The sequence below is a fragment of the Diabrotica undecimpunctata genome, chromosome 1, assembly GCF_040954645.1.
Source record: "Diabrotica undecimpunctata isolate CICGRU chromosome 1, icDiaUnde3, whole genome shotgun sequence".
Classification (NCBI taxonomy): domain Eukaryota; kingdom Metazoa; phylum Arthropoda; class Insecta; order Coleoptera; family Chrysomelidae; genus Diabrotica; species Diabrotica undecimpunctata.
In genome coordinates, this window is record NC_092803.1 from 35,332,016 (window position 1) to 35,345,110 (window position 13,095).

The 13,095-nt window shown below is 31.7% G+C and overlaps 1 protein-coding gene across 1 annotated transcript in view; it reads left to right on the forward strand.

Moving 5' to 3' along the window:
- LOC140437839 (uncharacterized) overlaps window positions 1–9,550 on the forward strand; it is a 47,509-nt gene extending 37,959 nt beyond the window's left edge. The window contains exons 11-14 of the mRNA XM_072527649.1: window positions 593–924; window positions 3,341–3,545; window positions 5,357–5,596; window positions 9,081–9,550. Of these exons, the coding sequence (XP_072383750.1) occupies window positions 593–924; window positions 3,341–3,545; window positions 5,357–5,596; window positions 9,081–9,511 (1,208 nt within the window). The 3' untranslated portion in view covers window positions 9,512–9,550. The remainder of the gene's footprint in view (window positions 1–592; window positions 925–3,340; window positions 3,546–5,356; window positions 5,597–9,080) is intronic.
- The last annotated feature ends 3,545 nt before the right edge of the window (window positions 9,551–13,095 follow it).

Genomic DNA, 13,095 nt, shown 5'->3' on the forward strand with positions numbered 1-13,095 from the left:
GACATACGGAGCAGAAACTCTCACGCTCACAAAAACAACAGCACTAAAAATGCGAGTGGCACAAAGGCGCATTGAAAGATCAATTCTCGGCGTGACAAAAAAAGACAAAATAAGGAATTAAGACTTAAGGAAAAGAACAGGTATTAGTGATGTCGTCGAACGTATAGTCAAGCTGAAATGGAATTGGGCAGGTCACATAGCGAGACTGAAAGACACAAGATGGACCAGAAAACTAATTGACTAGCGCCCACGAGAAGACAAACGCAGCAGAGGACGACCACCAACATGCTGGATGGACGACATTAGACGAATATCCAAGAAATGGCAACAAGAAGCACAGAACCGTGAATAGTGGCGAAAAATGGGAGAGACCTATGTCCAGCAGTGGACAGAAGAGGTTGTATGATGATGATGATCCCTGCATGGCCACTTATTATGCATACTGACTATCTGTATATTTTTCTTGAGTTCGACATTTGTGTTTAGGAAAAAGTATTTATTTCATTATTAAAAAGGGTTCGGTATGGTATTTTACCACAATTTGAACAAGAATTTTTGAATAATCAATTTTTTTCTACATATTATTTTTAAGGTCTACAATGGCGTAATATGAGGTCTACTCTGAGTCCTTCCTTTACGGGCAGTAAGATGAAAATTATGTTTACATCAATCACCGAATGTGCCCAAAATTTTTCGAGTCATTTACAGAAAAAGAACCAGAAAATTGTAGAACTTGAATTAAAAGAAACTTTTAAGCGATGTGCAAACGATGTAATAGCTACGACTTTGTTTGGTATTAAGGTCGATTCTTTCGAGGATCCTCATAATGAATTTTATTCCATGGGAAGGAAAATGACAAATTTTAGCGGCGCTTTAAAGAGGCTGAAGTTTTTGATTGGTGCACATTTTCCAAGACCAGGAGAGGTACGTCAAGTTTTACAATTGAAGGGTCACGTGAAAGAACGATCAGACTCACATTTTGTACAAATCGAATTTTAAAGTTTTACGTCGTTTATTTTGGTTCAGAAAAATTAAATACAAAATGTTTAGTTATCATTTTATTACTATAAGACTTTTAATACAAAAATGAAAACAAACATGAAATGTAGTGTATAATGCTTTATAGCATATTTTATTATTATTGTGTAATGCATTAAACATTCAATGAAGTTTGGCTGTATTAATTTCTGCAGGTAAATATATTTTACTAGTATCATGCAAAGAATAATGAGATTTCCTACCTTTCAGGGACTGTATAAAGCTCATTAGCATTACCTTGTTTCTGTTTTATCGGTCAACTTATTATGTCTGTTTTTATGTCCATTTTCTTTAGCATCGCCAAATTCAAGTAAATTTTTCTTTATGGTTTGAACACGGCAATTAGTGATGGCGTCTATAGACAAAAATGCTTTATAGCAAACCACAGTATCTTGTAACGAGCCACTCACATTTACCCGAACTCTATAGCTATAAGAAGATTGATTAAACCTTGATTCAGCTTCAGGGTTTTGGCTTTTCCGTCTACCAACAGGCATAACCGTGACAAGACTTACTAAATATTTTTTTTGAACATTTTTTAGTCCCCTAACTCATTAAAATGATAAATAAATCGTCATTCATTCGAAGGGATGACTTGAAAACAGTTGTAACGAATGCACTTACAGTCTTTCCCGACCTTGTGAGTGGTGGCACGAAATTTTTTCATTACACCACTCATTTTGCCGGTTTTTCTCCGCTTTTTGACTTCACCTGGGTAATTATTTCCATTAGATTTCCATATCACTATCACTAAGATCATTTGACATTATAAATTTTCTCAAAAACAAACTAATGAAAACTACAAAACAGCAGCAGCTCGCTTAGCGATTACATAATATTATAGAACTAACGCTAAGATGCTATAGATGCAAACGACAATCTACGTTTAGTTACAAGGTCGTCGGAATCTGATCATTATTAGCCGTCAGCGCGAGGAACCTGATCGTTCTTCTCCATTGGTTTATATCTTTCCCCTTTATTATCTTCTGTACCGTGATCATTATTGTTCAAACGAAACCATGCTTGGGTTCTTTCCAAGAAAAGCTAAAATATGGCGCCAATATCTAAATTCCGACCAAAAATGGAGTATGATCTTTCTTTCCCGTTGCCCTTCAATTGCATCTTCGATTTCTGACCTAGTATTTTAGAAGTTATCAGTTTTTATTTGCGTAATATGTTCTGTTTTGTTTTCTTGTTCTGTTTTTTTATTTCTGCACATCCATCATTACTTTTGGTTATTAGAAATCCTAAGCACGTGAACTCTACCACCTTTTTAAAAATGTGGAGAATTGTTTTAAAAAAGTTTCTATTGTATAGCCTTGCCCTTGACGTAAATATATATTTGGTTTTATTCTGATTTATTCTCAATCTTACATCACGCATCAACTTCTCAAGATCTTCGAAAGTCTCCATTAATGCTGTCTTATGAAGACTAAGTATCATAACATCATCCGAATATGTAGCTAATTTGTTTGCTCTTTGTTATAAGGTTCCTGCAAATGTAAACTTTGGATATTGCTGGGTGCAACCAGAGGTAAACTCTGGCCACCCAGAATACCCCCAAAACGCTAATATAAAAGTTGGATATCGAGATTCCAACTTAGATTAAAACTTTGAAAAAAAAAAACAAACATTATGTCAACATAAGAGCACGATGAGGGAAAAAATAAAACCTGCAATCAAACCTATTTCTCTCTTCTATGCCTCCAAGCATCCCTTTCTCGGCTGCTCCCTTTATCCACCCTCAGTATCTCTTTAGCATCGGTTCTAATTTCGTCTATTCACCTCTTTCTTGGTCTTCCTACTGGCTGACGTCCCACCATAGTTCCACTAAGCGTTCTACTAGATGTTCTGGTATTATTTATTCTTATAAGGTGACCTGCCCAGCGCAATCTTTGTAATTTTTCATAATTTACTATAGAGGGTTCTTTGTAAAATTGGAATATATCGTGGTGAATCTTATTCTCCACATACCATTGTCGCAAATTTTTTCCAATACCGTTCCTAATATCTTTTTCTTCTCAAAAGTATTAATTAGGTTTATTTTCTTTTCTGTCATGATCCATGTTTTATATATTTTAAACTTTACTTCCCTATGGATGTCTTTGGATTAAAACACCTGCGACAGGGAGAGGTATGCTTTATTAACAAGCATTACCTTGTCCGTATTTCTTCCTCCTCTCTACCATCCTCATTTATCTGTACGCCCAAGTATGTGGGCTTTTTTGCTAGTTCAAACATATCTAAACAATGATATTTACTTAACATTTACATTTCATATGTGTTCTTTATATATTTACAGCTTTTGAAATTACCATTTTTTGATAAGGACATAAGAAATTTCTTTACCAACATAATTGACAAAACGGTGCACATGAGAGAAGAGAAAGGAATTGTTCGTCCGGATATGATACAGTTATTAATGGAAGCTAGAAAAGGAGTCTCCATTAATGAGGAACGTAATGTGGAAGGGTTTTCTGTAGTAAAAGAAGCCGAAAATATAACAGGTAATAGTTTCTAAGGATTGTGATTTATTATGTACAAAACAAAATTGAAATATGCGACGTGACCAAAGATACAAATATTTTATTACAATCGATAATAAGTATTAAAAAGCTAATTCTACAAGCGACTATAATACAAAACAGTCAAATTTTTCGGAAGGAAAAAATGAAAAGTAAGCTTTTGCCATGACCAAAGGTGTGAAAACACATTAATAACCAAGGATTTTGAGAATTTGATTCGTGTGTTGAGTATCATAAGAAATTATGGTATAAGTTAATACCCTTAAAATAATATATATATATATATATATATATATATATATATATATATGATGGAGTATAATGGAATAAATATGAATTAAATAGCGAATCAACAAAAATAGGTCTACAAATGAATTATAATAAAACGAAAATTATGACCAACCAACCAGAAGAACTAATAATTACAATTGCACAAACAACTATAGAACAAGTAAAAGAATATGTATATTTGGGACAACTAATCAAATTAAATAAAGAAAATCAGACCGGAGAAATAAAGAGAAGGATACGGTTGGCTTGGGTATCCTTCGGAAAACTTTTCTATATACTAAAAAATAGAAAATACCCCCAATATTTAAAAACTAGAGTCTTCAACCAATGTATACTCCCTGTTCTCACCAACGGTTCTCAAACTTGGACGTTTACAAAGGAAAACATGGAAAAAATAGCAAAGACCCAAAGAGCTATGAAAAGGCAAATGCTGAACATCAGGCTATCAGACAAGAAAAGAAATACTTGGATCAGCAACAAAACAAAAGTGACCGATATATTAACGCAAATAGCAAAACTTAAGTGGAAGTTCGCTGGACATACCATAAGACAGAAAGACGACAGATGGAATAAGATGATTATACACTGGAGACCATATAGTTACAAACGAAAAAGAGAAAGGCCACAAATGCGATGGTCAGATGACAGAAAAGAAACACGCAGGCCCGAAGTGAATACAGACTGCCTACAATAGAGAGACGTGGAAGAAGGAAGAGGAGGCCTATGTCCAAAATTGGACAGCAAGGGCTGTTAATTATATTATTAAAAGCATAATAATTTAATTATAATAATAAGCATAATAATTTAATAATAATTTTAATTGCTTTTAATAATAAATATTATTAAAAGCAATGAAATATAATCAATGATAAAAATAAAATTAAACGATAAAGTGAATAATTTTTACAAAAACGTAAAATCATTGTAAATGTTTTTAACGGTTAAAATGTTTAATACGCGACACAATATTAAAAATAGTTTATACTACCATACGAATTCGCAACAAATGATGTATATAACACTGTTTACAAGTAAATTCACTGGATATAATATAACAGCAACAATGTAATTTGGCAACAAATAATGTATTTAAAGCAAACTTTGACTCTTAAGCAATCTTGTAAACAATCTGTTCTTCCAGTTTGCAATGTTCATTTTAAGATAAAGTTACTACAAATAAAATGATAAATTTGGATGGCTAATTTATTATGAAAACTACCTAGGTCTTAAAAACGCATAAGGGCAAAGATAATGCTGATGATGATATTGATAAATTAATTACTAACATTTAAAATTGTAAACACTATACCTATACCATGCTTTTACATCTTCTTTTGCTTAACTTTATAAAAGAGCTTCGTTATTTTGTGTTTATTGAGTTTATTGAGTATCCGAAGAGCTTTATATATTTATTAATTTAGTAACCAAATCATTTTGTCCATATTAAATTTGAAATAATAGATTAAAAATATTTTATGCTAGTAAAAAATACTTTATTTTAGAGAAATCCGTTTTAAAAGGTCTTAGCAACCTAGACATAACAGCCCAGGCGTTAATTTTCTATTTAGCTGGATTAGAGACTCTGGCCTCATCAATGTGTTTTGTTGGCTATGAACTGGCTGCCAATCCTGATTACCAGAAGAGACTGAGAGACGAAATTATGGAAAATTTGATTCAGTGCAAGGGAGAATTGACTTACGAATCTTTATTGAAAATGAAGTATATGGATATGTTTGTGTCAGGTAAATATGATTTGTACTTTTTGAGTTTGAATCATACTTCCTCTTGTTTATCTTCACGGACCATAAATAAAATATGTAAGTTTGCAAAATACATCGCACGAGTGTGGCTATACCAGTACCTTAGCTAGCGCTAGTGTGCGACGACGTAAATAGATCAAATGATTTGGGTGATCCATAGGTCTAATTGATGGTGGTAATTGAAGCTGTGGATTATGCAAGCTAATACTAATCTAAGAGGATGAAAAGTATGCAGAATAAGTGTTATAGATTTTTAAGTGGTTAATATAATTTATTAGCATTACTAAACTATGGTTAATGTCTGCTTTAGGGATAAAAAATATTAGATCGCGAAAATCTTTTGAGTATGTGACCGCTGTTAGGGCTTGCTTTAATTACCTGTAGTCCTAAAATCGTAGTGCAGTGACGATAAATCCGATTTCAAATAAGCTTAGTTAACTAAACCTGGTGGTGTTGTCAATTTAGTGTTATTAACTGTACGAAGAAGAGTGTTATTTTTGAAAAGTTTAAGGGACCGTTTTAAGTACAATTTAGTATAATTGATGACAGCTTCAAGAAGAGCAACTGTTATATGCGAGGAAAACGGAAAAATATAAAGAATAAAAAATTTAAGACTGTATTAATTTCTACACATGATCAGTACACCTATAAATTAGTTAAATAAGCAAACATCCAAATTGCACATGGTTTACCTTACAAAAGATATGCAGGAAAGGGGGATATGCATAAGGTAAACCATGTGGAACTTTCTTTTTGATGTTGTAATTTGTAGATAAACTGATAATGTGTATCGATATGAATTAATACACGAAACGTCTTCCATAAAAGGAGGAAGTAGCCGATAGAGTCTCTCTTATTCTTCAACTTTTGACCGAGAAGAATATATATATATATATATATATATATATATATATATATATATATATATATATATAAAAATGTGCACTCGTAAGTGAATGGGATGTTTTCGGTCAATTTGGAGATAAAAAAGACAAGAGTTGTGCTACTTTATCTTTATTGAAGACGTTTCGCCTATTGTTCAATAAGCATCATCAGTTCATCTAAAAGAGTGTTATTAGCGATACATCTAATATGAAAAAACAATTAAGTAAATGATCTTACCTTTAAAAGATCTGTAGCATTACAATGTTGTTATTGCAAAGAAACATCAAAAAATTAATATAATAAATATAACAGCAAAAAATATAGAAACACAGAACGCTGGAAGATTCCCAATTTAACTAATTTGTTTTAAATTTCACTTTTGAAAACATTGATTGATTGATTGATCTATCAAAAAATATAATTGTCAATTTTGAATTGTTATATAAACAACGGCACGGCTTATAAATTATAAAAATATAATTGTCAATTCAAAATTGACAATTATATTTTTTGATAGATCAATCAATCAATCAATGTTTTCAAAAGTGAAATTTAAAACAAATTAGTTAAATTGGGAATCTTCCAGCGTTCTGTGTTTCTATATTTTTTGCTGTTATATTTATTATATTAATTTTTTGATGTTTCTTTGCAATAACAACATTGTAATGCTACAGATCTTTTAAAGGTAAGATCATTTACTTAATTGTTTTTTCATATTAGATGTATCGCTAATACCACTCTTTTAGATGAACTGATGATGCTTATTGAACAATAGGCGAAACGTCTTCAATAAAGATAAAGTAGTTGGTAGATAAGGTAGTTGAAGTAAATACTCTTGTCTTTTTTATCTCCAAATTGACCGAAAACATCCCATTCACTTACGAGTGCACATTTTTTTATATTAAATTAAACGGTCATATACCTTAAAGATATATATATATATATATATATATATATATATATATATATATATATATATATATATATATTATATAAACATATATATATATATATATATATATATATATATATAGTTGTGTTTATATATATGTATATATATATATATATATATATATATATATATATATATATATATATATATATATATATATATATATATATATATATATAAACACAACTATTTGGGTATGCAGCGGAAGACAGGACAAAGAAGTATTCTTTTTAGTATACCAAACTTTCGCAAATCTTTATTTACACCATCAGGGTGATCAGGGTGCTAAAGTAAACAAAATTAGTAAAAATTACAGAATAAAAATTATTTTGTATCTTTCACCAATTGAGGTCATGGTGTTTATAAAATGTAATGAACAACTTATCTGATTCCCACAAATAATGGCGAAAACTGTCCGAAGTGTTTTTTCGCAAAACACATATTTAAAAACACTTAAAAACACATATTTAAAAATATTTAAATACAATTATGTTACAAAATAATTACAGTACAATTAGTGTAATTTACAAAATAGTTTTTATTCTGTAATTTGTATTAATTTTGTTAATTGTAGCACCCTGATGATGCAAATAAAGATTTGCGAAAGCTTGGTGTACATACATGCCCACCGGTATCTTCATCATCCAGCCTCAAGAGTCCACTGCTGAACATAGACTTCTTCCTCGTGTTTTCAACCCCGTCTATCTTGCGCCGCTCTTATCCAGTTTTTATTGAGTATTCTTAAATCGTCAGTCCATCTTGTAGGTGGTCGACCGACGCTTCTCTTGTCTTTACTTGGCCTCCATTCCAATAACCTCTTTGTCCATCGCCCATCTGTCATTCTGGCTATGTGTCCTGCTCATCTCCATTTTAGTCTGGCTATCTTCTCGATGATGCCAGTCACTCCGGTTCTTCTCCTGATGTCTTCGTTGGTTATTCTGTCTCACAGAGTTATTCCTAACATGGACCGCTTCATTCTTCTCTGCGTGACTCTCAGTTTGGTAGCTGCTGCTTTTGTTAAGGTAAGTGTTTCTGCTCCGTACGTCAAGACTGGGAGGACGTACTGATCAAATACCTTTCTCTTTAGGCATGTGGTCAGCTCACTTTTAAAAGTTTCTCTCAGTTTTCCAAATGGTGCCCACCCAAGGACGATTCTTCTCTTCAGTTCATGAGTCTGGTTATCCCTGCCAATCATAATTTCATCCTAACAGAACAGACCGTCCTAACAATCTTGCAACGAACCTTATGAGGCCACTAAAAAATCGAAGTCTAAAGCGACAATACTGCTATACAACATATTTTTATATATTTTGTGTGTAGATCCCAAATTTACAAATAAATAGAAAACTGTCATGGGTCAACAATTGTCATGGGCATGTTACTTGTAAAATAATTACACAAATTACTTATTGTAATGTCATTACAAATTGTAAATAAATGGCAAGTTTATATATATATATATATATATATATATATATATATATATAATATATAAATATATATATATATATATATATATATATATATATATATATATATATATATATATATATATATATATATATATATATACTCTACTATACTATATTATACATAGATACTCAATAAACAATTTTTTTCTCCTTTTAGAATCTTTGAGAAAATGGCCTGTACCTATAATAAACGAGAGACAATGCACCAAAGATTACATCATTAAACCTAAACGAACAGAAGAAACACCTGTTACTATAAAAAAAGGAACGACCATCTTGATGCCAGTATATCCTATCCATAGAGACTCTAAATACTATCCAGACCCAGAAAAATTCGACCCTGAGAGGTTTAATGACGAAAACAAATCTAATATCAATCCATACACATATATACCATTTGGAATAGGCCCAAGAAACTGTATAGCTTCCAGATTTGTTTTATTGGAAATCAAGGTGCTGTTCTTTTATTTGCTTAAAGATTTTGAAATCGTTCCTGTAGCAAAATCGAAAATTCCTCTGGTAATTTCGAGAGAAAGCTTCAATCTCATGTCTGAAGGCGGATTTTGGTTTGGATTAAAACGTTTATAAATTTTATTATGTTATATATTCCTAGATTAAAATAAGCTGAATAAATATATTGTTTTACTTTGGTTAATAGTACATGTTAACTGTGATAGACCGGAATATCGAAACATACCTGGTAAAGGTAAACTGCATTTCCATTACCAAGTTGAGGCATATGGGAATCTATCCTCGAACGGTGCAATATTGCATACCAAACAGCAAGACTGATGCAGTTTAACTGCTTTCTGTACTGCGATAACTGAACTCGATAATTTATGAGTCTCGAATTACCAAAGTATAGCCAGAATTAGCAATCTACTTTTACTAGTCAACAGCTACGGAAGAAGGAACTAGTAAGTGGTTAGACAACTTTTTGTCCTGTTGTTGAGAAATGTTACTCAAAGGTGAACGAACTTTTAGGAACACTTATCTACGACAATTAAGATCCTTAACCACAGAACATGAACGGCATCATGTCCTGGCATATGCGGATGACTAGGATGACCTAATCATCCTATACATGGTTCACAATTTGTTGATAGCTCACTACAAGTTTAACCCTAATTAGAAAACTGAAATACAGAGAGGATAGGTAATACGATATAATAGTAAAAACCAACCTAAAACTGACGGTTTAAGACGTTTTCGACTAACCCACCTTATATCTGAAGGAATACAATACCTTATAATCCTATTACGGGGGTATTTTGAATGGTTAGAAATGAACGACCAGTGTCGTAGAGTATATGATTGAAACATGTATTTGAACTAAATAAATAGATTTTTTAAATTGTACTTATGTAAATTGTATTTTTTAATAAAACTTATTTATTTTATTCAAAAATAAAAAGTTTCCTGCCATTTGTAAAAGATACATTTATTTAATTAAGGAAAAAGGCGCCAAATGTCGCCTGGCAAAATTTCCAATGTGTTTTAAATGTATCCATTATTTTGGAATCCGGAGAAAACTAATAAATATTTTTGAAAAATTTAAACGCAGAATGAAAGATTACATTATTACTCAGGGCAGAAAGTCCCTGGAAACTTCTACAGTGTTTATTCTAATATGTTATGTAACAGGGGTGAAAATAAAAGAGAAAATATAGTATAATTTTTAATTGAAAATATTGCATGCAAAAGAAACTTTTTATTTATTCTAAAAAATATTTCATTCTGCCTTTAAACTTTTCAAAAATGCTTTTTAGTTTTCTCAGGATTTGAAAAAAAAAATGGATACATTTAAAACACATTTAAGATTTTGACAGGCGACATTTTGCGCCTTTCTCCTTTAACACCTTACGATTATAACTACTATTACTTACCTTATATAATTACGATTAGAAAACTATTCAAATTCAAAATAAATAGGATCAACTTCGGAATCCGAGTCGTCTTGAGGGTTAATAATTAAGTTAATAATCTCTACGGTCGCATCAATTATGTTATTAAGATCCCACATTTTTTGTTCTTCTATTACATGTCTTACTGCATCTTTCCAGTTTTGTTTTGTATTATGTTATAAAGACTCGTATAACAATTCACGTACAGCTTGTATTTTATATGACGTATTTTTTCTAGCCACATAACTTTTCATTTGTGCCCAAATGAGTTCAATTGGATTTATTTCGCAGTGGTAGGGTGGAAGTCTAAAGACTGTGATGTTTCGCCTTTCCGCCATTTTGTCAACTACGTATTTCTTGAATTTAGATTTGTGTTGCCGGGCAATTTTTAAAAGTTCTGCTTTTACCATTCCATCTTCGTAAGGTAGATACTTATTCCGCAACCAGTCAAGAATATCCTGTTTCTTCCACGCATTCGTTAGAAGTCTTTCTACTAGTCGTGAATGATAAGGTGCATTATCTAATACTATAATTGAATTTGGTGGTATGTGTTCAATCATTTGCTCAAAATACTCTTCGAAAACATCAGCTGTCATCTCCTCGTGATAGTCTTTTGTGCTTTTGGAATGAAATTCCAACAAACCATGCTTAACAAATCCTTTTTCACTGCCAATGTGAGAAATTATTAATCTACTGCCTTTACCAGAAGGTGGGGAGATACCAGTAGACCAACCTTCCATAAAGGCTTGCCTGGAGCTTAATATATTTTTATCTGACCAAATTTTTTTTAGAGTATGACCTGAGTTTTCCCACGTTTCATCCTGGTAGAAGATGGGCCTTTCTTCGGCCCGGAATTTTCGTATGAATCTTAGATAATTTCTTCTCCAACATCATCTTCTCCTCCCGGTCAATCAAAAGTGATTTTTGGTCTGATTTCTCCCACCGGAAATTTAATTCTTTTAAAACTTGCCACAATTTAGTTCGTCCGATATGAGGCAAATCCGGGTCGTCTCTAACTTCTTGTAAAATTTTGTTTAGGTTTGGTATTTCTTTTTTGAAAAAAAATCCATGAATTTTCCTTCGAATACCATTTTTGGCAAATTCATCAATTTCAATAGGCTTTTTCCCTCTCTTTAAGTTTTTGTTTGTGTTTGGGTTAGCTATACCGTGTTTTTTTCTTTCTGATAGGAACCTATATAAAGTTGACTCTCCTACGCCAGTCATGTTGGCACAACTTTCGACTATGTTGCGAACAGTGTTTGTGGGATTCTGAGAAACCAGAGCATCGTGAACATTCAGGACAATAGTCTTCTCTCTTGGTGAATAGACAAACTTACTGACTGTACGCAACAGTACCGGTGTAAAACTTGATGATGTTGATGATGAAGCCATCACAAACAATCCAACAAAACGACCACGAGCGAAAGGTACGTATATGACGAGCCGTAAATTACATGCGATCAAAAACGTACTAAACAAAAAAATTGTTTTCGTTCGTAATAACTTCACCCTTTCAAGTTAAGTTTCGAATATAATTATATTATTAAAAATCTGGGGAATTCCATCTTAATTATCTTGCAACGAATAGTACATTCGGATATGAATTCCAGGTTTTCTAGTAAAGTGATTAAACGCGAAGATTAGTATTGAAATATCTAAAGAGATAAGGTATTCTTATTTACAAAATTGTTAATGGTTAAATTCTTATTTTTATTAATATAATAACCAACATTAGTCGTGAAAGTTTTAATTGTTTTTTTGCTAAATATATTAGTATTAAAATATTATCAATATTATATATAACAGTATTAAAACATTATATTATTATTTAATGAAAAAACACCTTAGGAACGCCTATGATTTACGACCGTTTTATGAGTTTGAGGCATATTTCGTGCTCTCAATAATTTGTGAACAGAGAATAGTCCATGTCAAATTGAATAGCCCAGTCAGAGATTTATTATAACAAGCTCTGACTCTAAATAGTTACAGAATAGACTTTATTTAGGCAAGTACTACAAAAGTTCATTGAAGATAGACTGACTAATCTGAAAACGTTCTAAACTTTTAATCCATTTGAATTTTTAAACTTAATTCTAATTAAATATACCACCAACTACAGAAATATTTTACTTCGATGTTCGAATTTTTTAAACAGGCTTACGTAAGCCCCCAGAAGTCCAAAATTATGAAATTTGACAGAAAGGGGATTGAGAGGAATTGGGTCCTCTATGCCTTAATGCTACATATCTTAGTTTGGTAAATGAA